Source organism: Phalacrocorax carbo, chromosome 8 (genome assembly GCF_963921805.1).
Source record: "Phalacrocorax carbo chromosome 8, bPhaCar2.1, whole genome shotgun sequence".
In the NCBI taxonomy this organism is placed as follows: Eukaryota; Metazoa; Chordata; class Aves; order Suliformes; family Phalacrocoracidae; genus Phalacrocorax; species Phalacrocorax carbo.
The window spans coordinates 22732017-22755622 of NC_087520.1; the positions used below are offsets into that span (position 1 = coordinate 22732017).

At 57.1% G+C, this 23606-nt stretch overlaps 3 protein-coding genes across 4 annotated transcripts; 1 reads left to right on the top strand and 2 right to left on the bottom strand.

Annotated features, from left to right (window-relative positions):
• Positions 1 to 384: 384 nt before the first annotated feature.
• On the bottom strand, positions 385 to 5873 carry MMP15 (matrix metallopeptidase 15). Its single transcript, XM_064459057.1, has 10 exons — positions 5424 to 5873; positions 4122 to 4270; positions 3747 to 3869; positions 3330 to 3637; positions 2934 to 3095; positions 2615 to 2838; positions 2364 to 2502; positions 1969 to 2119; positions 1737 to 1852; positions 385 to 1494 (listed from the first exon to the last, which is right to left on the bottom strand). The coding sequence occupies exons 1-10, from the start codon at positions 5547 to 5549 to the stop codon at positions 1040 to 1042; spliced, it is 1953 nt and encodes a 650-aa protein (XP_064315127.1). The 5' UTR covers positions 5550 to 5873; the 3' UTR covers positions 385 to 1039.
• Positions 5874 to 7516: 1643 nt separating this feature from the next.
• On the bottom strand, positions 7517 to 12275 carry USB1 (U6 snRNA biogenesis phosphodiesterase 1). Its single transcript, XM_064459060.1, has 7 exons — positions 12096 to 12275; positions 11855 to 12006; positions 11488 to 11671; positions 10939 to 10992; positions 9709 to 9814; positions 8235 to 8318; positions 7517 to 7941 (listed from the first exon to the last, which is right to left on the bottom strand). Exons 1-7 carry the CDS (start codon positions 12191 to 12193, stop codon positions 7837 to 7839), a joined length of 783 nt encoding a protein of 260 aa, XP_064315130.1. The 5' UTR covers positions 12194 to 12275; the 3' UTR covers positions 7517 to 7836.
• A 71-nt stretch (positions 12276 to 12346) lies between these two features.
• ZNF319 (zinc finger protein 319) lies at positions 12347 to 22052 on the top strand. 2 transcript variants are annotated; one of them, XM_064459058.1, is made up of 2 exons: positions 12347 to 13092; positions 14608 to 22052. In XM_064459058.1, exon 2 carries the CDS (start codon positions 14982 to 14984, stop codon positions 16641 to 16643), a length of 1662 nt encoding a protein of 553 aa, XP_064315128.1. In that variant the 5' UTR covers positions 12347 to 13092; positions 14608 to 14981; the 3' UTR covers positions 16644 to 22052. The 2 variants fall into 2 exon arrangements, with proteins under 2 accessions (XP_064315128.1, XP_064315129.1); XM_064459059.1 differs by having other exon boundaries at positions 12347 to 13082.
• The last annotated feature ends 1554 nt before the right edge of the window (positions 22053 to 23606 follow it).

Below are 23606 nucleotides of genomic sequence, written 5' to 3' on the forward strand. Positions count from 1 at the left end.
GCCCCTGCCCGGGGAAGGGAGGTGGCTGCTCCAGAGCTGGAGCGTGGTGCTGGCCTGGGGAGAACAAGGCATGCTGTGTTCCTGGCAAGGCCATTGCCACTGCTGTGGGAGCAAGTGAAAGGCACCTCTGTCTGCTGCTGGGGGGGGGCCACTTTTGCTGACACTGCCCCCCCAATGGTATCCCCAGTGCAGGGGCCACTGTGGGGACATCGCCAGCCATGCTGGCCCCTTCCTGTCACCTGGCATGGCACCCAGTCCCTGTCACTGCCAGGCAGGGTGGCAGCCCCAGGCGAGCCCCCATTACCACAAAATGTGACAAGCTTCACACAGGGCAACCCACCTGGCTCCTGCCCCCATCCCGCGGCAGAAAGGACGGCACCATGGTTCTCCACGCACCCAACCCGTTTAATACACGTACAAGGTGGCCATGCCCGCTGCCCGGCCCACTGGACTGCGTGTCCCCAGGGCTTCACCCCGCGGCAGCAGCAGGGTCTGGGCTCAGCTGAGCCCATAGTGGGGGGGCTGCAAAGGTGGCCCCTCCTGCCTCACACGATCTTTAGGCACATCCCTGTATCCCTGCATTCAACAGGCAACATGGCCACGAGCCTAGCTCTCCCTTCCCCTTGTGCTTCCCTGTCGCTGCAGGTGCTGGCAACTGAGACCTGCCAGAGTGCAGCACTTGTGAGCAGCCCCCAGCCCCCTCACCACCCCACATGGCACAGGTGCAGCTCAGCAGGCTCACGCAGGAGGAAGGGACCCTGCCGGGCTCCCTTGGCAGAGGCAGGTGCAACACGATGGGTCATGGCAGGGGCAGGGGCAGGCGGGACCTCGATGGCCTCCAGCTCCCCATCCCCTGGTCCCAGCCTGGCTGCTCTGAAGGGGCTGGGTGGGGGGGTGGTCAGCATCCCCCGCATTCTCTGAGGCTGGAGCCATCAAGCTACAATGGGGCAAGAGAGGCTGTGGCCATAGGGAGAGGTAAGGGAAGGGGGAGGTCAGGTCCATCTTTAGCACCATGGTGGTGGGGGCGGTTGGGGGTGGGTCAGACCCACTCCTGCAAGGAGCGCTTGCAGTACAAGAGCATTCGGGGCGCGCCCTTCCTCTGCATCTGGATGATGACGTAGATGAGGCCGAGGATGCAGAGAAGCAGCACCAGCAGCACCAGGACCATGATGACGCTCATGGTGCGTGTGTACTCATCAATCTGCACCACCACATCCACATCCCCGCCTGGCTGACGGCCACCCTCGCTGTAATCCTCCTCCTCCTCTTTCTCCTCCTCCTCTTCCTCCTCCTCCTCACCTTCAGCCCGCCCGTCCCCATCCGGGTTGAAGGGGGGTCGGTCCCCATCAGGCCAGCGGGGATGGGGGTCTGGGATCAGCTCCGTGTGACAGCCCATGAAGTCCCGTAGCATGGATTTGGGATAACCCGGCTCTGTCTTGAGACGCTCGTTGTCAAATTTCCAGTACTTTGTGCCTCTGTAGAAGTAGGTGGAGGCTGGGGGGGATGGAAGCGAGGGGTAAGTGGGGAGGTGCAGGGCGCCCCACAACCTGGGCACCCCTGCAGGTACCCAGAACAGGAGGTTTTGCTCTAGGACCAATGAAAACTTTCAGAAAAAGCTCAGCTGCTAACTCCCAGGCACCTTCCCAGCCTCCATCCCATATGGCTAGGCAACCAGAGGGGTGACCCCATCCCCTCTGGTCCCCCCCTGCCACCCAGCCCTCTTCTCCTCTACTTACAGGCATCCGGGCTGAGGAAGGCACCCTTGGGTGAGGGAGGGATGCCCACCCAGACAGAGATAGGCTTTGGGTACCCAGGGTCCACCAAGCGGGTGTCTTCATTAAAGCGCCAGTATCTGGGGGAGGGAGGTGGTGAGCAGGTGAGGAGCACAGGGGTCTCCGCTGCCCGCCATGCCCATCCCTGCCAGGGGCCAGGCAGCAGCAGAGCAGGGAGGACCCCAGGGCTACTCACCTGTCCCCACGGAAGAAGAAGGTGTGCCCCGTGGGTTCCCACCAGATGGCCGTGTCAATGCCGTCGTAGGGGATGCCCTGCCCATAGGTGACCAGGGGCTGCGGGTACCCAGGCTCCAGGTTGGCTTCTCGGAAGAGCCAGTACCGGTCACCTGGAGGGGAGAACATGGAGAAGGGGGGTGAGGCAGCAATGCCCAGCTGCTGCAGCAGGTGCACATGTGGATAGGGATGGGGGTTCAATGCCTGTGGCCACCCCATCCCTTTGGGGTCAGGCAGCGGCTCCGGCTGGGGAGGTAGATCAGGAAGGGATGAAGCCAACCAGCTCTCAGCAGCTTGGGGGGGGGGCACTAGGGTCCTCCCTGCACCTTGGCCCTCCCACCCAGCTTCCCTGCTCACCTTTAAAGAAGACGAATCTCCCATCATGCCTCTCATAGGCGGCATCGATGTCCCCAGGGAGGCCCCGCCAGAAGTGCCCAATGGGCATGGGGTAGTTGTCCAGCACCCGGTTGTGCCGGACTCTCCAGAACCACCGGCCCTGGTGGGAAATGGGGTGTTGGCAGAGGATGGGGGGACACAGGGACACAGACCCAGTGCCAGGGACCCACCACATCCCCACGGAAGGGGAAGGAGGGGGTCCTGACACATACCTTGAACACGAACATCTCCCCACGCAGCACTGCCACTGTGTCAAAGTTCCCATCACAGATGTCAGGGCCGTACTGGTCAGGCCGGTCTGGGCTGCCAGGTTTGGGGGGTTGCTCTGGTTTCCCTGGAGGGGGTGGCTTAGGGGGTCTCTGGTCTGGCCTGCCAGGTCGCCGGGCTGTCACGGTGGGCAAAGGCTTGGTGGGCTGAGGGTGTCCATCCATGGTACCTGGATGGGGCAGGTGAGAGAAGGGATGGGATGTTGCAGGCCAGCAGCACCCATGCCTCAGTTTCCCCATGCATGCACCCCACCCAGCTCCTCACCATACAGCTGCTGGATGCCCTTGAGGTCATCCTCAGGCAGCTGGAAGTTCTCCGTATCCATCCACTGGTAAAAGGGGGCCATGATAGCGCTGGGGTTGCTGGAGTGCTCCAAGCCCAGCGAGTGCCCCAGCTCATGCACGGCCACCAAGAAAAGGTTGTTCCCTGCAGGGAAAGGCACCATCAGCAAGACAGGGTGGAGCACATGACCCATGGGGTGGGTCCTTGGACCCAACGCCCTGCGATGAGGGTGCTCTGGTGAGAGCTGCCTGTATCACCCACGGTGGAGCTCCTTTCCCTCTCACTCCTGCCCACACCAGTGCATCCCCCTGCCCCTAAATCCAGGGGCCTACCAGGCTCCTCTGGTTGCCTTCACCACCTCCTTGGCCCTCAACTCACCAGACACATCTGTGTTCTCCAGAGTCCAGGGCTCATCTGAGTCGAAATGCGTGTCCCCCCCCATGCCAGGACCAGGAAAATAGGCATGAGCCAAAAACCCCCCGATGCCGTCGAAGGGGGAGCTGTCTCCATGGAAGCCAGAGGCGAAGAGGACCATGATGTCGGCCTCCTTCTTCCGCTTCTGCCGGATGTCCTCATAGGGCACCTCCCGGAAAACCAGTGGCGTGGCTTGCTCCCACACCCGGAAAGCTTGGCGGACAGCCTCGTACGAGTGGTACCGACCCAGCTTCTCCGTGTAGTTTTGGATGCTGGGGGTACAGAGCTCACTGGGGACGGCCCGGGACAGTGCTCGCTCCCTGAGGGGGTCCATGGCTCTCCATGGGCTGGGGGGTGGGAAGCCATGGAGATGCTGGGTACCTGAAGGTGAGATGGCTCTGGCTCCAGCGCCGCCCTGTCAGTGCATACCGCTTCCGCCGCATATTGGACTTCATCCGTGCCCCAAACTGGTCCGGGACCCCACAGCGGGGACGTTTCATCCACCTGCCAGGAGGGCATTGAGCCAGGGCTCAGCCCACCGTGGCCAAGGTCCCTGAGGGGTTACCGCAGCCGTGGACGGCGAGGGAGGTGTCCTGGCTGCATGGGTACAGCCCCCAAAAGGGGAGATGCAGCTCCCATGGGAGACAGCACCTACATTTCCAGGTGCAGGCAGAGCTCCAGGGCTGGCAGGCAAAGCCAAAGAGCCAGGGAGTGGAGCTGCCTTCTGCTAGAGCAAGAGGACATGGAGAAACTCACGCCTTGGTCTCCTCATCCAGGATGCCAGTGACGGTGATGCCGTAAAACTTCTGCATCTCAGCGAGGGCCGAGGAGAAGGTCTGAGCCGAGCGCATGGTGGACATCTGCCGGCTGGGCTGTGGCAGGTAGCCGTAGAGCCGCAGCCATGCCTGCGCCGGGGAGAGCAGAGCGTGAGGCCATGGGTGAAGAATGGCCTGAGGGGGCACCTGGTGCTCCCCGGGGAGATGCAGCTCTTTGAGACCCTAGTGGGGCAGGGTCCAGCCCACCACCTGCTGCCACCTCAGCCCTATCCACCCTCACGGGGCTTCTGTGCCAGCTGCCAGGGGCAAATGCCGCACCCAGGCAAGCAGGGCAGGCAGCACAGGCAAGCCAGAGCACGCAGGCAGCATTTGGGAGGCAGGGACCAGAGCTCCAGCCCTGCTCTGCGAAGAGGGCGGGGGATCCTCCAATCTCAGGGGGCCCTTGGCCACCCTGACCCAGGGAGAAGGTAGCTGGCGGGGGGCAAGCCTGCCCATGGATTGCCTGTCTCCCTGTCCTCCTACTCGGGGGTATCCCCATGGACTTGGTGCCACCACCCTAGCCCAGGACCCCAGTCCCAGCCTCTACCCACAAAGGGGCTCCTGGCCTGTGGGGCCAGCAGCCACCCAGGGCGGCAGCTGTGGGCAGGAGGGGGTGCTGGGGCGCACCTGGTCCCTTCCTTCCTGCACCAGCCTCCGCCCCCTCTTGTCTTATTTATTTTTTTAAAAGATTTTTCTTTTTATTTTTAATTTTTGTATATTTTCCTTTAATTCTTTATTTTTTTGTTTTTCCTTTAATATTTAAAACTGTTTTCTAAATTCCTTTTAATTTTTTCCATTTTCTATTTTTCCATTTTCTATTTATTTTGTTCATTTTCTAATTTTTTCATTTTCTACTTTTTTCCCCATCTTCTACTTTTCCCTCGTTTTCTTTTTTTAAAAAATGGTTAAATATTTTAATTTTGAATATTTTTTTTTAATCTTTTATTAACCCCCCCCCCTCCCCAAGGCAGGGTGGCGGAGCAGACTTTATCAAAGGCCCTTTCACCCCCTCCCCCGCCGCGGCCTGGCGTGGGCACAAAGAGCTTCCTCTCCCCCGCCGGCCGCTGCCCGACGCCCCCGGGGGCGACCCGACCCGGCCCCCGCCCCGCTCCTCTCCCCCCCCCGCCCGCTGCCTGCACCTGCACCCGCACCCCCGTCCGGGCGGGCAGCGCCGGCGGCCGCAGGTGCAGGCAGGGCGTGGGCAGGGTGTCCCAGGGGAGGCCCCCCCGCGCCCCCCGCTCACCTCTGCGTTGATCTCCTCGCCCGCCGCCCCCGCCAGCAGCACCAGTAGCACCAGTAACGGCGGGGGGCGGCCGCCCGCCCGCAGCACCCCCCCTTCCCGGCAGGGGGCGCCACCACCTCTTGCCATACCGGGCCGGGCCGCGCCGGGCCGGGCCGCGCCGAGCGGGGCGGTGTCGGAACTACGCCGCCCTCATGGCCCGGGGCCGGGCCGCCGCGGGGGCTGCGCAGGGTGCATGGAGGGCGCTGCCAGGCGCGGCCCGTCGCCTCTCGGCCCGCCTTCGTGTGGGGGATCAGGCCGGCAGCGCACGGCACATGGGCGGCCACCGCGGCCCGCTTTGGCCTGGCTCGGCTCGGCTCCCCGGCCCGGCCCGCCGGGAGCAGCAGCGCGGAGCGGGACAGAAGGACGCGGCGGCGGCGCGGTGCGGCTCGGCTCCGCGGGGCGGGGCCAGGCGGAGGGGCGGGGGCTCGGGGAGGGGCGCGGGCTCCGGGCCTCAGGGCGGGGCCGCGGCGCCCTCACACCGACCCACGGAGAGACGCGCCACCCCCGCCACCTGCTCCCACGGGTCTGTGCAGTCCCGCCCACACGGGCCTAGAGCCGCTCCCACGGGTGCGCCCAACCGCGGCCCGGCACCCCTCAGCAGCCAGACCGGGCCCTTCCCCCCCCCCCGCGCACGCCGTGCCTGCCACACCGGTCCGTTCACACTCGCCATCTCGGGCCTCTTCGGCAGCCGCCCCTCCCCGGACTTTGTCCCCACAGGCCGAGCCCGGCTCCTTCCCCCATCCTCAAAGGCAGGAGTGGGGGTCCCTGACACCTGCTGGAGTTATAAAACAGGGCGATGTGCCAAGGCGGGCCTCACCGGGAGGGGAGTGGGGCCACTGGTTAAGCATTAACCTGGCACTGACGGACTAACACCACAGAGAAACCACAGAGAAACTGGTCATGCTCAAGCCAGTTTCACTGGAAGTCCCCAAGGGCTAAATATATCTATTTTTGTTTGTTTTCCCTTCCCCAAAAGAAAACTCAGAGTGTAATCGCATGCCTTATCATGCAGATCCCCATCCCAGAAACTAACTGGCTACAAGCTTAACAGAATTTTGTTAAGAATTTTGAAAACCAGCTATCACATGGGTGTTGGCAGCCGTCACAGCCTGTGCTGAGATGCTCCCACGGCCACAAAGCCCCCCGCTCTCTCATGTGCAAAGATGGGCAGGGCAGCGCAGCACGGAGCTCACAGAAATGTTTGCAGGCATCACCTCATCTGAAGCATGTGGGAGCTGGGCACTTCTGAAAGGGAACGGCTGAAATATACCACGGAAACAAATTTATGACACAAGGAGACATATTTTTACTGCTCAGAAGTCCCAGAGCCTTTCATCAGACAGATGTGGAATGAAAGATTCAGGGCAGCACATCGATGTCCTGCTCCAAGTACCCAAGAGGCTGCAGCTGAGCTCTCCACAGGAACAAAAGAACTAAAAAGGAGCCTCTCCCAAGGGACAAAGTCCAGCCTGATGCCCCCAGGGCCATCACGGCACCGGGGGGTGCTGTTCCCACGGGGAAAAAGCACGGAGCCTGGACAGGAGCTGCAGCCCCCAGACTTACCCGTGGGCACTTCCCTTTCAGCTCAGGCAAAAGCTAACACTGCCCTCTCTTGGGCTCACCCACACACGGCAGCAAGCTGCTCAGGAGAAGCAGGCCACCAAAAAAGTCCTGGGCTTACGGCACACACAATCTTAAACCAAAGCTCTTCTTTTAGACCCAACCTGGAGCACTGAAACACAAGGGGTTTCCAACTTCTCCCCTCCAGATCTCATCTTTTGCTGTTTGGCAAAAGGAGCAGATACTGAAATGTCTCCACAGAGGCAACAGCAGTCTGAGAGGAACACAGAACATGACCCAGAAACTTGTCCGAGCTGGCTTACTGTAGGGAGATGCTCTGGTGAGAGTCCAGCTCCGGTCCTCGCCTCTTGTTACTCAAAGCATGATCAGAGCCTCCTGACTATCAGACAGTGCTATTTCCAACCATGCAAGACACTCTCCCTTTAGCAACAGCTTCCCATGCTACATTCTTCCTCCCTCCCATAAGGCATCCATGGCTTTTATAGACATGTTTTTTTCTTTTTTACAAAAATCAGCAAAATTATCAACTGTGGGATGGCTGGAAGTGCTGGTGCTGATGGCAGCACATACAGCAGCACGGGCGAAATCTGCTGCAAACACACATTTCTTCAGCCAGAAATTCAGACTTGGAAGTAGCCTGGCTTGAGGCCACAAACACCCCAGAGATGCTGAGAAGGCAAGAAGAGCACAGAAGGTGCGTGACGGCCCACACCATTCCGAGCTGCACTGGAGAACGGTCCTTGATTGAACATCAGGGTCCTCGAGGCTCTGAAACGCACAGCCCCACCGGCCCCTACCTCAAGGGGAAGGAGAAGTACTTGTTCCCCGACTTGCAACGGATTTGCTCCCACTGGACACGCAGCAGGAGGGCCGAGTCCTCAAACCCATCCACAATGTCCTGGAAAACAGATGCAGGAGTCAGTACCAGGAGAGGGGATCTGCCAGAGAAAGGAGTCAGCAGCTCCCTCTCTGAACCAAGTCAGTGACAAGGCCATTTGTGGCTGGAAGCCTCTGACCTCCCTCTGGAGGGTGATTTAACACATGCTCCCCACAAAAGCTTCTCTTCTTTCAACCCAGTGAAGTTTGTCTTGCTCAGTGAAGCGAATTTCCCGCTTTCTGCCCTCAGCAGGAAGATGTAGCTGGACACCAGCTCTGCTCTTCCCCTGCTCTCCACAGCGCATGAGGACGCACCTGGAGCTCCCGCAGACACTGCCCTTCTAGCCTGCCAGACAGGTCCCCGACGCACCAGGCCAAGCTGATATGGAACGACGGGTCCTGAGGACAAAACAGGGATCAGATTGTAAGGGCTAAAGGAGGCTTTGCTCAACGCACAGAGCCACGGGGCAAGATGTGATGTGATGCTGCCCTGCTTGGGATCACAGAGGTAGGAGGATCCCAAAGCTGGGAGCGCCCACTCTGCCAGCTCAACTGTTGCAAAGCTGATATGGACCGCACTGGATGTGAGATGAGTCCTAGGATCCCCACCCCAGCCTTTTTGGACACCAGTGGGCAAGGCTTCCCAGCTCCCAGCCTCCCTGTGGTCAACTCTGCAGAAGCTTTTCTAACTCCACAGAGAACCTCTCATTGACAGTCCTGGAGTGGGGGGTGGGTCACTTCTGAATAATCCACAAGAGGCCCCTCCTCAGCAATGGAGACAGAGAAGTCAGGGTTTGGCCTTGCAAAACCAAAACCTGTTCCCAAAGCTAGTACCAAGCAAAGGGGCTGGACTGACACCCCAGGAGACTGCCCAAGGAAGAGGCACAAACATCACCCTCACTCTCACAGTGCTCACCCTAAGCTCATCCTATCCTAGGACAACCCTGCTTCTACACACGCATCAACTGTGACATATGGTCTGGCCCTTTACTCTGGAAACCCAATTCTCAAGAGGCCACGAGACAGTTAACATCCTTACTCTACTGCACAGTTGTCCTGGTTTCAGCTGGGGTAGAACTAATTTTCTTCCTGGTACAGTGCTGTGTTTTGGATTTAGTATGAGAATAATGTTGACAACACACTGATGTTTTAGTTGTTGCTGAGCAGTGCTTACACTAGTCAAGGACTTTTCGACTTGGGAAAGGAAGCTGGGAGGGGACACAGCCAGGACAGCTGACCCAAACTGACCCGAGGATATTCTGTACCAGAAGACATCACGCTCAGTGCATGAACTCAGGGAAAGCTGGCTGGGGGGCTGCTGCTCAGGAACTGGCTGGGCATCAGTCGGCAGATGGTGAGCAACTGCATTCTGCATCACTTATTTTGTATATTCATTCTTATTATTTTTATTATTATTTTCCCTTCCTTTTCTGTCCTTTTAAACTGTCTTTATCTCAGCCCATTAATCTTTTTTTTCTTCCTGATTCTGTCACCCATCCCACTGCAAAGCTGGGAGTAAGCGAATGGCTGTGTGGTGTTTAGCTGCCTACTGGGTTAAACCACAAAAACAAAATGCGAGACAGAAGTCATAGGCTGGTGCTAGTCTCATTTTCAGCATGAAAGTGTTCAGGGTGTTAAGTATGAGCATCACCAACCTGCCCAGAGGAGAGCTTTTTCAGAGTCTAACACCTCCACTCCTGTTTATTTGGGGTGAACATTTCATGGACCTCTCACAAGGAAGCAGCTGGCATCTCTGGATTGGCAGGGAAGTAAGTGGGAGAACCCTCACCTTGTAGAATGTGGGGAGGTCAAATTCCTCCAGAACTCTGTCCACCTCCGAGACCAGCTCCAGCAGCTGGAAATGCCCAGCAGAGACCTCCAAGCCAATAAAGGTCCTGAAGAAAGACAACAACAAGGAAACACAAGCACCCTTTCATGCTGCAGAAAGCACAGCGGTAAGCATACTTAGCCCTGCATTCCTACTGGGCAAATTCCCTATCTCCTAACAACAGATAATTTGAGGAATGCCAGGTTTAAGCGTTCAAGGACACTGAGCATATTCTGAAGAAAAACAGAAATGAAGATGCGGTAGCAGGGAAAAGCAGGACTGGATGATATACCATGTAGATTTACTGCATTAACTCAGCACCTTTTGGGACATGAAAACTCATTTTCCAGGCAAAGGAGGCACTCGATGGGTATGTCAGCAGAGCGCCGTGCTGTGCAGGAGCTGCATTCAAAAAGCGGAAGTTGCCAGAGGGGTTTTATGGTGGGAGAGGAAGCAGGGAACAGGAAGCAGCAAGCTGGAGAGACAGGAGAAAGATGTACCTCCTCAAGGACTGTCTGGATGACACCTTCTAGACTCCAGGAGGGGAGGGGAAGACTAAGTTTCACCCAGGATTCACTTCATCCTACCCATGACATTGGTGGGCTGCTGTTCCCACTAGATTCAGCAACTTTTCACAATTTTAATCACCTTTGCTTTGACATTTAAACTACTTAATTAAGCTAAATCCCTCCAGCTCTTGGAGGACCTTCACTACAATTTCACAACCAGCACTGCTGCCAAAAGAGGTGGCCCCCAGCTCTGCTCACCCCAGGCTGCTCACACTGGCACGAAGGTTTGCAAAACTGCAGAACAAACCAGATGGGAGATGGCAGCGAACACGGCTGCCTCCTTTAGCTGCTGTGAAACCATAGCACAAATCTAACCCCAGCAGAAAGGCCTGCCTCAGGCCATGTTATGAACAGTCCTCTTCAGAAGACTGAAATACTGCATCCTCAGGTTCACCCATCACTAACAAGACCAATGGCTTGCAGAGAATCACTGCTGAAGCTAAAACTTTGTGCAAGTGGCCGGGAAAAGTTGTGAAACCTCTGGAGACAAGGTGATCACATATTGTGCTGTTATATGGCTCAGCCCAGTCACTGTGGGACATGCAGGATGACGTTTCGCATCAACCCAGCACCTCGCCCAGCCTTGTCCCCAGGCAGGCAGGCTGCTGTGCTGCTTGCTCACCTGGTTTTGTTCTGGTTGGTGTAAACCTTCACTTGATCCGCCACACAGAAGAAACTGCAATAAGAAAGATCCTATTTCAGCTAGTAGGGAAAAAAAAAAAAAGAAAAAAACCAGAAGATGTAGAGGGGATGGGATTTCTACTGAGCTATGGAAAGATAAAGGCAAATGCATGCCACAAATGGACCAAATCGATGCAACCAGACCTTTCTGGGCTCAAATTCATCCATTCCCTGCCTGTTTCCAGCTTTCTGTAGCCTGGACAGTGACAGAAGCCCTGAAGCAGCTGATGCAGCAGGCGCCTGAGCCGGATGTAACCAGTGAAACCATCTGTGGTTTACAGGACGGCACAGCTCCCGCCTCATCCTTGAAAGCTGAGACCTGACTTGTCTGATGCCGGATCCCAAGGCAGAGAGCAAAAATTCTCCAGGGCTTTACTGGCGCAGCAGCAGCTCCCAGAGATGACTTAGGGTGCAGGTGCTGGTGAAACGCAGACCCCGAGGGAGAGGGAAGGGCGTGAGGAACACCCGCCTGGGCTGCATCTGGCCCTACCTGTGGAAGGAGGCCAGGTGCTCCCTGAGGGAGCGGATGAAGGGCTCTATCCAGTGGTAGCGCAGCACCACACACTGCGAGAGGCTGAGGTGGAACTCCTCCATGGCAGCCAGTGAGGAGACATAGGTGCGAGCACGGGAGACCAGGAGCTCCAGCAGTTCCAAGAATTCCTCCTGGACTCTGTCTGTGGGGCAGTGCGGTCAGAGCCGGGTACCCCCCGGGTCACCGGCCGCGGATCCCCACCGGATCGCCGGAGCGGGTCCCCCAGGGCTCCCGGCCCCGCCGCGCACCGCCCGACCCTCCGGGCCTCACCCGACGGGGCTCCGGCCCAGACCCCCTCCCCTCCCGGTCCCGTCCCGTTACCTACAGGGCAGGTAGACGTGGGTGGCCCAGTTGCCCCGCTCGTGGGGGAAGCCGCGGACGCGGCCGCCGTGCCGGGAGCTGTCGTCGCTAAGGGCCTCCTCCGGCTCCGGATCGCCCGGCAGGCCGGCGGGGGCGGGCAGGCGGGGGCGGCCGGCGCTGCGTGGACCGGGGAGGAGGATGACGAGAATGAGGAGGACCGCTCGTCCCCCCCTTCATGCGGGAAGGGCCCGTCCCGCCGCACTCACCTGGCCGGGGGGGGGACTTGCGCGCCGCCACCCCGCCGTCCCTCTTCCTCCTCTTCCTCCCCCTCCGAGCTGCTGTACCCCACCAGCGCGGCCCTCATGGCCGACCCGGCCCCGCTACGTCCGCCGGGCCCTTCCGGGACGGCGCTGGTGCTGCCGGTGCCGGCGGGGGCGCTGTGCCGGCGCGGCCCGGCAGGGGGCAGCCACTGCGCCCCGCCCCGCCCCCTCCTCCTCCTCCTTCGCGGCCGGCCCGACCCGGCCCGCTCCACTCCCTCCCGCACCTCGCCGTCGCTCGCCCGCCTCCGGCACCGGCGCCCCCTCCCCTCCTCTCTTTCCTTCCTTTCCCGCCGGCTCCCGCCGCCACGCCAGCGCGGGGCTCGGGGGGAGCGCGCAGGCCGCGGTCCCGCTGGCGGCGGGTGGGCGGGCTGACAGGGGCCTCCCGCCGCAGGTGAGGGGCCCGGCCGCCGCCGCCGCCCTTTGTGTGGACCTCGCCGGGGCGGGAGCGGCCCCGGCCGGGCAGGGACTTCACCCCCGCCCCGGACCCCACCGCATCCCACCTCGGGGCCTCCCGGAGCGGCGGCGGCGAAGGCCTCGGGGCGCCGCCGCCGCGTTTGTCCGCAGGCCGGCGGGGCCGGAGGAGCCGTTCCATGGGGAGAGGCGGGCGGCGGGACGGGTCTCGCCGCGGGCTAGGGCGGCGGTGGCTGGCCTCCGAGCTCCCCGGCCGCCCCCGCGCCCCGCGGCCCCGCCGCGCCGCTGCCTGAGGCGGCGGTGGCTCGGCTGTGGGAGGCCCGGACGGCGGGGAGCCAGGGGCGGGCAGCAGCCGCGGCGGACCATGCCGGAGCGGGCCGTGCCGGGGGCCGCTTCTCCAGTTTGAAAGTACCTCTGCTTTCCCGTCTTCTCTCCTTAAATGGTTGTCGCTTCCCACCTCCCACGTAGGGATGAGTTAGGCTCGGAGCCGGCGCCGACGCGGGTACCCGCGCAGAGCCCTCGGTAAGCCAAGGTTGGTATTTCTCCCCTTCCCTGCTGGGGGGACGCAAGCTTCCTCTCCCCTTTAGGCCGGATCGTCTGGGATGCCTTCGCCGTTGGGTTGCTCCTGCCACGGTTAACGTTGCCCGTGGGGGAAGGTTTCAGTGGGGCTGTGCTAGAGTCTTGTATCCCGTTGAGCTTGGGTCCTAGGTATCATAACTGCGAGCCCTCCCTTCTTGCAGTGGTCGAAGTGAGCTATGTAGGAGTAAGAGGAGATACTGCGTACCAGCAGGGCTGCTATGGGGCCTTTGGGAATTTTACTGCCCAAAACTGTGTCAGCAGATGAAGTAAAGCACTGTGTCCCCACAGGCAGAAGTGCGGCCCAAACTGGAATGTGATCAGGTCTCAGCTGAGCACTGGAGGAGGTGGGGAGGCTGGGAAGATGGGTTTCTCTGATGCTCCTTATCGCTTAGTTTTAAATACAGCAAACACCTTCCTGGAGGACTAGTGTTCTCTTTGCCCTGGGTGAGGGCAGGCGGTTTGATGCAGAAACAGATGTGCTCTTGCAGGGTTAGGGTTCGTGGCCCAGGAGCGCTAGCTGCTGCTGCTTGCCAAGGCTTGGATCCTTCATCTCTCTTGAGGTGTGTTGGCCCTGCTGCTATGTGCTGCTCACTGGTGGGTTTTACCTTCTTTAAATTGATACCAGGTTTTACTGGACCTCTCTAGAAAGACCAGAACTTTTCAGTGAGCAAAACCCCTGTGATGTGCTATAATAAGGCCAGGCAGCACCTCTGGTATAGGTTGTCTGGCTCCAGTGTACTTTTATTCCACGGTTTGGTAGGAGGTTCAGCCGAGTCATTGCTTTAACGCCTGCTTTTATCTTTACAGAGAGTGCTATGCACGATACCTGCAGGTTGTGTTTTGTCTGTGGATAGGATAATGTTAAGGGCAAAGCTTCCCCTAAGCTCTCTGGCTTTTTCTAGACTCCAGGTGCTGCCTGGAGAGGGGGAAATCTCTTACATACATCACTTGGGTAACGTGCGTGAGACCTGAGCTGCAGAAGGAGCAGAACTGCTTTGCTGGGGTGGGATCAGGTCGGGATCTGCCTTGATATCTGTAAAATCTAACCCAGTAGCTTCTTGACGGCATAGTGTTAGGCCTGCCTCAGCCCACGCAAAGACCAGTGTTCTCAGCCAGTGCTACTGGTGGGGCTGGGAGATCCAGCAGCTGACAGCATATGGGGTAGTGGCTGAGCTGAATGGGACCTGGGCAGTTGTGCTGCCTCTCGAGAGAGCACAGTGCTCAAATATGTGCCTGGCTATGGCCTGGCAGTGCTTGACCCTTTCCAGGCTGAGTATGCCTTGTCCCAGGCCCTTCGCACAGCAGCAAGGGGGGCTCTGGTTCTGGTTAGCTCCTCCACACTGGCTTCCTGGTAGCTTGGCAGGGACACAGGAAAGTTTTCAGAGTGAGCTGTGGCGGGAGGTTCATTAGATTAGATTAGGCCTGTCTCTCCTCCGAGACCTGACATGAGCTGTCCTCTTCCTTGCAGAGAGAGCTGCTCCCTGGGCTGCCTCCCTCACCCTTCCCAAATGTGAGCACATCGCAGCCAGCACAGAGAAGGGCCTCCTCTTGTCTTCAAGGCACTTGCTTCTGCCTCCCATTCTTTTGTCCAAAAAAGAAAAAGCCAAACCAAACCAGTCTACAAAGAACTTGTGCTGATCTAAGGAGGAGGCAGTGGAATCTCAGTCACCTCTTTGCCTCCCAAGAATCCTGGGTGTGGGCTGGATTTTCTGCCCTCGACTTCAGGGGATCAGCTACAGGGAAAGAGGATCTTGGATACTTTTGATTTTTGTTTTTACTTGAATCCTTTCAACCGAGAAGCTGAAGCTGTCACTGCTAAAATCACGGGTTTTTTTCCCAAGCATGTCAGAAAGCTGGCAGCAGCAACAGCAGCAGCCACAGCAGCCGCCGCCACCGCAGCAGCACCACACTGGGGCAGCCGCCCTCCCAGAGCACTCCATCCCACCCAGCACTGCTGACAACCCCTTGGGCTGTGCTGTCTACGGCATTCTGCTCCAGCCAGACCCCGGTCTGCAGCACCACCAGCACGCCCCCATCCAGGCTGGAGAGCCATCCCACAAATGTGGTGTGTGTGGCCATGATCTCGCTCACCTCTCCAACCCCCATGAGCACCAGTGCTTGCCAGGCCATGACCGCTCTTTCCAGTGTACCCAGTGCCTGAAGATCTTCCACCAGGCCACTGACCTCCTTGAACACCAGTGCATCCAGGTGGAGCAGAAGCCCTTTGTGTGTGGCGTCTGCAAGATGGGCTTCTCCCTCCTGACCTCGCTGGCACAGCACCACAACGTCCACAATGGCAACACCATGAAGTGCTCTATCTGTGAGAAGACCTACAAGCCTCCTGAGGCAGAGCATTCACAGCCTCTCGACCCCTCTGAGAAGCCCTACAGCTGCTCCATCTGTCAGAAAACCTTCAAGCACCTCTCAGAGCTGTCCCGGCATGAGCGCATCCACACAGGTGAGAAGCCATACAAATGCACGCTGTGCGACAAGAGCTTCAGCCAGTCATCCCACCTGGTGCACCACAAAAGGACGCACAGCTCAGAGCGGCCCTACAAGTGCACGGTGTGCGAGAAGACCTTCAAGCACCGCTCCCACCTGGTACGCCACATGTATGCGCACTCAGGTGAGCACCTCTTCAAGTGCAATGTCTGTGAGCTTCACTTCAAGGAGTCATCGGAGCTGCTGCAGCACCCCTGCACGCCCAGTGGGGAACGGCCCTTCCGCTGTGGTGAGTGCCAGAAGGCCTTCAAGCGCCCCTCAGACCTGCGGCAGCACGAGCGCACGCACAGTGAGGAGCGGCCCTTCAAGTGTGACCTCTGCCAGATGAGCTTCAAGCAGCAGTACGCCCTTATGCGCCATCGCCGCACACACAAGGCCGAGGAGCCCTTCAAGTGCAACCTGTGCGAGAAGGGCTTTGTGCAGCCCTCGCACTTGGTGTACCACCAGCACGTGCATGGCATAGAAAACCTCTTCAAGTGCAACGTGTGCCAGAAAGGCTTCAACCAGTCCTCAGAGCTGCTGCGGCACAAGTGTGTGCAGAATGCAGAGCGGCCCTTCAAGTGCGCGGTGTGCAACAAGTCTTACAAGCGGGCCTCGGCTCTGCAGAAGCACCAGCTGGCCCACTGTGCTGAGAAGCCACTCAAGTGCACGCTCTGTGAGAGACGTTTCTTCTCCTCCTCTGAGTTTGTGCAGCACCGCTGCGACCCAGCCCGCGAGAAGCCCCTCAAGTGCCCTGACTGTGAAAAGCGGTTCAAGTACGCCTCAGACCTTCAGCGCCACCGGCGTGTGCACACGGGCGAGAAGCCCTACAAGTGCCCCTCCTGTGAGAAGGCCTTCAAGCAGCGTGAGCACCTCAACAAGCACCACAGCGTGCACGCCCGGGAGCAGCAGTACAAGTGCATGTGGTGTGGGGAACGGTTCCTGGACTTGGGCCTGCTGCAGGAGCACAGCGTCCAGCACACGGCTGAGGGTGCCTACCAGGTGGCTGCCTGCTTGCCGTGAGCGCCCCCACCCCTCAGCGGCTTTCAGCTTGCATGTGACGCTCCTGAGCCTCGGCCTCCCCTTCACTCTCCTCGGTTGTAGACAGCCTCCAGGGAGTTTGTGGGAAAGGGGAGGTATGGTGGGGTGGGCAGGTAAACTTTCCTCTGGCCTCTGTGGTTGATATGTCACCTGTATATCAGGGGCGATGGACGATGTGAAGAGCTCAAAGAGGGGGAGAGGAAATGATGCCTGTAGTTGCTTGGCGTTCCCTGGGCTGTAGTTCACGCTGTACCTGCAGTTCCAGTGCTGGGAGCTCAGCTGCCCACTGTGGCCACCAGCCCTTCGTGTGTGTGGTCTCTTTCCCCTGTCCTGCCTGGTGGGGACAGCTGGGTAACTCTCCTCCTGCAGAGGGCTGGGCAGCAAGGCAGAGCCAGCTCTCTCTTCTCCCGGTGTGCGCTGCTCGGCAAGGGAGTAGCAGGTTTCCACTGCTGGGATCTCCCAACTTTCTTGGTCTGAGCTCAGCTGAGAGGACCATTTTGGATCGTTAGCATTGATTGACTGCCCCAACCTCCCCTGCTCTCCCTTTTTCTAGAGTGTAGAAAGGGAAAAGCCATGGGGCTGCACAGCTCCAAAAAGCACTTTGGCATTGCTGCTTTTGCAGTCACTGGCTGTCACACTCTGCAAGGGTTCTGAGCGAGCCTGACCACCCCTGTCCCTGCCAGCAGCATGGGGAAGAGGAGCAAGTGCTACACTGCTACCAGAGAGCATGGTGAGGAGAGCCTCCGTGCCGTACACCCGGCTAAGAGCTTAGCATTTAAGAGCTGCTTCCTGAGCGACCTAGCTCTCCTGCCAAGACTTACCTGCAGCCCCCAGGCCCTTTCCCTTCTTGTAGCGCTTGGGCTGTTAGCGTACCTCCAGGGGTGTCAGGCAAAGGGCCAACCCAGAAGTTCAAACACTAAAGGGTGAGGTGAACACTACTAATAACCTGCAACCTTGGAGGCGTTACCATTGCTGACACTGTGTGCTGGGGGGGCAGGTTGGTGTCTGATTTGCTGGGGGAAACCAGAGCAAGCCAGGAGAGTCCTTCCTGGCCTGCAGGCTCTGCTCCACAGGGAGAGGAAGGTTAGCAGTGGGTAAAGGAGGAGTGTATTTTTCCCCCCTCTTGCAGGAGTCCTGTTTTACCCCTTTACTCTTTCCTTACCTCTTCTTTATTTTTCAGGTTTTGCACAGTTCTTGTAAACATCACTTAAAAATAAATTCCCCCTAGCAAGGTTGATGCAGCCTCAGGTGTTTTCCTCTGCAGGATTTTGCTGGCTTCTCATGACCAAGAGACCCATGATGTGCCAGTTAGATGCCTTGGAGGTTGAAGGTGTGCTTACTAGGTTGCCCACCAGCCTTCCCCTCTCTGTCTTTGGAGATGTTGAGGTGTTAAATATCCATCTGTGGAGATATTCAAGCCCTGACAGGGTTCCGTCCTGGATGACCTGCTGTAGCTGACCCTGCTCAATCAGGGAATTGGACTAGATGATATCCAGATGTCCCTGCTAGCCTCAGCTCTTCTGTGTCTTGTCTGTCCCTTGTATGAGGTAGGAGTCTTGTGACGAGCAATAGTGAACAGCAGCCAGTAAGCTGCCCATGAGCTGCACAGGTGATTAGGACAAGATTAATATATGTTGTTCACGGCAAGTATAGACAGATTAACCTTGCAAAGAGTTGGGCTGTGCCTGCTTTGGTGGTAGGGAATGCTCATCCAAAAGGTGGAGAAATGCTTTCATTTCCATTTCCAGCATGCTGAGGGGGAACAGGGTGCATTTTCAGGGGCTGGGACAGTTCATGAAGAGGTCTGGGGGCTAAGTCTTCTTTGTGTGCAGCTTTAAGGAGGTTAAAGCAGATCTTGCTCTGTGCTGCCCAAGGAAGAGGGACCGATGATTATCTTACTTCACGCTGCCTCAGAAATGTAGAACTTCCTACCAAGTTTTCTGTCTATGTTTCTTTTTCCTTTTTTTTTTGCCTTTCTTTTAAAGCAGTTCGTTAATATTCATTAAAAAATACTGTATAGTTTAACCTGATGTCATACTGGATCTTTTTTAAAAAAAAAGATGTGATAATTTGGATTTCTAAAGAGCTCTTTGGTTCTAGGTAGCTGGTTTTTGCTGTTTAATATGTAGTAAGTTCAGTGTATGCTTTACTGTAGGAGTAAAACCAAGGAAGGTTAATCTTGTCTTTACAGAAGGGCTTGGTGGTGACGGAGGCTGTGACTGTGGGACGGCCAGGCAGGGAGCACAGCACCCATCTGAACCCTCGCTCTGTTCCTACCTTGGGCTGTGGTTAGCTCTGCTCTTGCCTGAAGCAGCCTGGTGCAGCTGCCACAGGTCCCACAGAGATGGGGGTTCAGGGGTCGCCCAACTGCTTGAGCACAGCACTGGTAGCCAGGGTCAGTGCCCAGAGCTGGGAGCTTGCAGAGCCTCTGGGGGCCTTTGTGGCAGTATTTCTTTCTAGGGAAGCTGCTGGCTAGAGGAGGGGTTTGGAGAAATTTAGTGTGGCCCCCGAATGGCTGTGCCCCTCTCTCTTCCCTCCTCAGGGGCCTGGGTGGCTGGACAGCCTCAGGTGCTTGGGGCAGAGGATTGTGGTGGGTCCCAGACATAGCTTCGTACCATGTGCTGGCCACGGAGCTGCCAGATCCTGTCACCTTGGTACCAGCTGGGTGCAGGGACTGTTGGGGAGCATTTCCCTCATGTTGAGCATCTGGGAAAGCCCTTGGTGTCCCAGCAATGAGCTCCAGCTCCACTTAGGACTTGGAAACAGCCAAGCAGCACGCCGGGCAGAGAGAGCATCATCAGGCTATGCACTCGGGGGTCTGTGCCTGGCGGAGAGGGAATGCTGTGGGGAGCTTGGCGCGGATGAGCCCAGGTCCCAGTCATCAGCCAGTGCCTCTGAGTAGGGGCCTTCAGGTTCAAAAACATCTTGGTGCAGAGTTAGAGCGTCATTAAGTAGGACTGGCTGTGGGCCCATGGTGACTCAGTCTCATCTTGTTTGCTGCCCTGCAACAGCCCAAATCCAGTAGAAACCTGCAGTGGCTTCTGCTGCCAGACCTCGGTGCTGGCAGGCGGAGGACCTGTGTGGATTGGGTGGTTGAGCAGCTGTCAAGAGCCTCGGGTATATTTTTATTGGGAGATTGTTGAGTTGGAAGCAGCTGTCTTGCATACAGGTGGGCTGGGGGAGCAGGTCTATCTCCGTTGCTGTGCCTTTGGGTCTTGTTTTGCACCAAGAGGTGGTAGAACTAGCAGGAGGCACATGAGTGTCAGGAGTGCACAGTGCTGTGTGGGGAGGCAGGGGCTGGCCTGGGGGGGCCAATGTTCCCTGGGCATCACACCATGAAGGGCTCTCTGCTAATTGCTGGTGTTCCATTTTCAAACCAAAGAGCAGTTGTGGCCAAAGCCTCTTGGGAGTAAAACATGTTTCTGCTCTGTCCCTGTGTTGCACTTCGCTTCTGACATTTATTTCAAGAGACTTTCAGGATTCTTCATGCTGCCTCCACTTTGCCTCTCGCATCACTCATCGCCCCACAGCACCCAAGAGGGTTGCCATGCTGGAGCTGGTGTTTCGCCAGCCTCTTGACAAGTGCTTGCGTGTGTCTTCAAGACCTGGTTGCCAGACTGCCTGAGGTTGCTCTGTAGGGTTAGAGTAGGGGATGGTCCCTCTCGAAGGGTGGTTCTCTTTGGCAGGCAGCTTCAGCATAGGATGCCGCTAGGGAGGCAGCAGGGAGAATTAGGCTGGCTGAAGGCAGTGTGGATGTTGTCCAGGAGATAAATCCTGCTCTCTAGGGCTGCTGTTCCTCTGGCTTCCTGGGTCCAGGAAGAAGGTAGTCTGTTACCTGGGCTTTTTTTCCATATTTGTTTCCCTTTACCCTACCTACAGGATGCCTTTAGCTGTGTCTCAGCCCCTTTCTCTCCACAGCTATTTTGCTTACACTTTTATAAGACCTTCTAGGCTTCTTTGCCCTTTGTTCAGTTCTTTATTTGTAAGCAGTGGTTTGGTTTTCATCCCTTTCATAATTTTGATTGTGAGGTCTCTTCCCCCCTCTCCTCCCCTTCCCCTCTGCCCAGTTCTTCTCCCAGGCTGGATTCAGGTGATACCAGACCACTGGTGTTGAGGTCAGGTGTTTGGAACCCAAATCTTGCTGGAAACCAGCAGGTGCTTCTGGTCCTTCCCCCATGAGGTCGCCCGTCTTACTGGACATGGATGGTGCCTGTCGCCTGGCAGCTTGGCTTAGTTGGGTCATGTCTGTGGTACAGCTGGCTCTGGCGAGCAAGTCCAAGCCAGGACAGACAGGAGCCAGAGCAGAGCTGTAGGAAACAGGCACTGAGGTGAGAGCAGCCATTTCCGTGGTGGGTCCCTTTGCCACATCTCCAAGGGTGGGGAGTAAGTTGGTGAAGGGCTGTCACCCATTCCTAGGGAGAAGTCATGGCACTGGGGTGGGGTTGGACTTCTCAGTTCCCCTGGGAATGCCTGTGGAGCAGCTGTGTGCATTGGGCAGGTGGCTGAGCTGAGTTAGCCATAGTGTGGACATTCCTGGGACTGTAGGTATGCCCAGGTGCCCCTGCCAGCTCTCTGGGGAGCAGACTCCATCCCAGTGATGTGGATGGGAACAAATACACACTCTGGTCTTGGGGCCCATGTGCTGGAGTAGGGGGTGAGGGGAAAAGCGTCCTCTGAACAGTGGTTTGGGACCATCTCTGAGTGCTCAAACCTGCCCTTGCACTGTTACGAGGGAGGAGGGCACTATCTACACTTCCCTGTGGTATTTACCATCAAGTCCAGGCTGCATCCAGAGCCTGGCTATTAATAACAAGCAAAAAATCCCTGTTGTTCTTCAGAGTTTGACTCTTCCTCTGTTGGGTGGTGAGTTCATGTGTGGGAAGGTTCCTGCACATGTAGGCCTAACACTGAGATGCAATAACAGTAGGCTGGAAAGGTTTGGGGATGGCCTGGCTTCTCCCAAGTTGCCAGTCTCCCTCTGCAGCATTTCCTAGCAGCTGCCTCTGCCACTTTCTGGATGTGGAGATGCTGTTCTCGCAGCATGCCTGGGGTGCTTGGCGGGGAAAGCAGGACCACAGGTGGGAGCTGGACCATGGGCTTGTCTCTGAATGCCTCTGAGCCATGGATCTGAAGGATTTCATGGCTGGTGAGGTACTTGGGCTCCTCCTAACCTGCACTTGTGCCATTGGCAGAGTTCCCAGGGCCGTGGGAAGTTGCGGCCAAGGATGATGAGGTTTGTGTGGCTTGCAGTGCCTTTAACACTGCTCTCCATGTGTTTCTAAGATGATACTCCATGTATGTGTGTATATATATTGTATTAACACATCCTGCTCTTCTGTGTGAGTGTCAAATGGTTTTGCTTTACTAATAAATTTATAGTTATTTATACCTTCCTGTGGATGTGTAAGATTTCTGGAGCGGAGACTGTGTGCTGGGCACCACCTCCCCTGTCTGTCTGAGCTCTGTCTGACTCTGCTTGATTTTTTTTTTTTTCATATTTTCTTTCTTTCCCCTGAACTTTTTTGATGGAGAAATGATGGTTCATCTGCCTGGTAACCAGAAGTTGAAACACAGGGTATGGACAGGCTCCTAGGGGCCAAAAAACAAAAGCAGGCAGAGTCTGCAATGGGGTTTTACCCCTGCCTAGGGGTGTACTGCTCCCTCCCCAGAGCATGGCTTGCTGCTGGGGCTTCAGAGCAGAAGCAAGCAGGATTCTCTGTCTGCTAGAAAGGAGCAACTGTTTAGGAGGCAGAAGCTGATGCATGTTCTTCTCTGAAGACCCCAGCCCCATGCACAGCTGGTTTTCCCAGAGGTTTGTTTCCCCTCGCCCTGTGATAGCAAGAGGAGCTAGCAACCTGCACACGACCTGACTTGCTCCATCCCCCCCCCAGGTAAGATGTGTGTTTGTCTCTGGATCACTAAGAAAGCACTTCTGGCTGAAGGTTTGGGAAGGGGATGAGGTAGGATGGAAACCGAGGCCAGAATGAGGACAGCACTCGCCCAGGATCACACTGCTGGGAGATGTCTCAGCATCCCTTCTCAGCTGGCTGCTCCATTCAGAGCTCCTTAAAATTATAGTGTAGAGGTGCTTGGGAGGAGGAGGAGGGATGTCCCTATCAGCTGATGCTGATAATGGGTTGGTCACCAGTCCCTCCGTGGCAGCTGTGCTGAGCCCCAGGAGAGCGTTAGTGCCACTGAGCAGGATCGTGCCTGGTGGCAGAAGGATGATACCATTCAGAGCTGCTCTAATTTCTTATTCCTGACTGGGTGATTTCCACAGGAATACAAAAAGCTGAACTGCAGGTGATAGTCCGAAACTGTGCCCATGTTTGAACTTCACATTTTGAGGAATACTCCATATCCTCAGGGCAGCCAGCCAAACCGCATCAGCACCACTGGTGCTTTACCGTGGGCTTTTACTTTCTCATCTTTCAATTCCCTATATCGCAGCAAAGCTGCATAATTTTTTGCATCTGCCGGAGCCCCAGGGTCTGGCTGGGGGAGGACCAGGAGTAGTTGGTGGGAGCAGCATCTTCTCAGTACCTTATTAAGAGCCTCTTAAGGTCTGGTTGCTTTTCCAGAAGACCACACGTACTTGGCAGCTGTTTTCCATGCAGGTATCATCGCCAATCCCTCCTGCCATAGCCCACAAATGTGAAAGCTAGGGATGCAAATGAAAGGATAGCAGAAGTGGAGGGAAAGCAGTTCTGCAGCAAACATTCTAGGAGTGCTAGAAACATCATCCAGGTGAGGAGTAGAACCTTCCCCTTCCTCTCTGGGGTTCCTCTGGGGCATTTGCTTGCAGAAATAAGTCAAAGACCTTTGTAGACAGGTCTGGCTCAAAGACAAAGTGTCTCTGGAGTGTCCTTGAAGGAGGTGCAGGTTTAGCCATCAGTGATGCTGCTTTTTTTTTTTTTTTAAACCCTTCACTGCAGGATTTTGTAA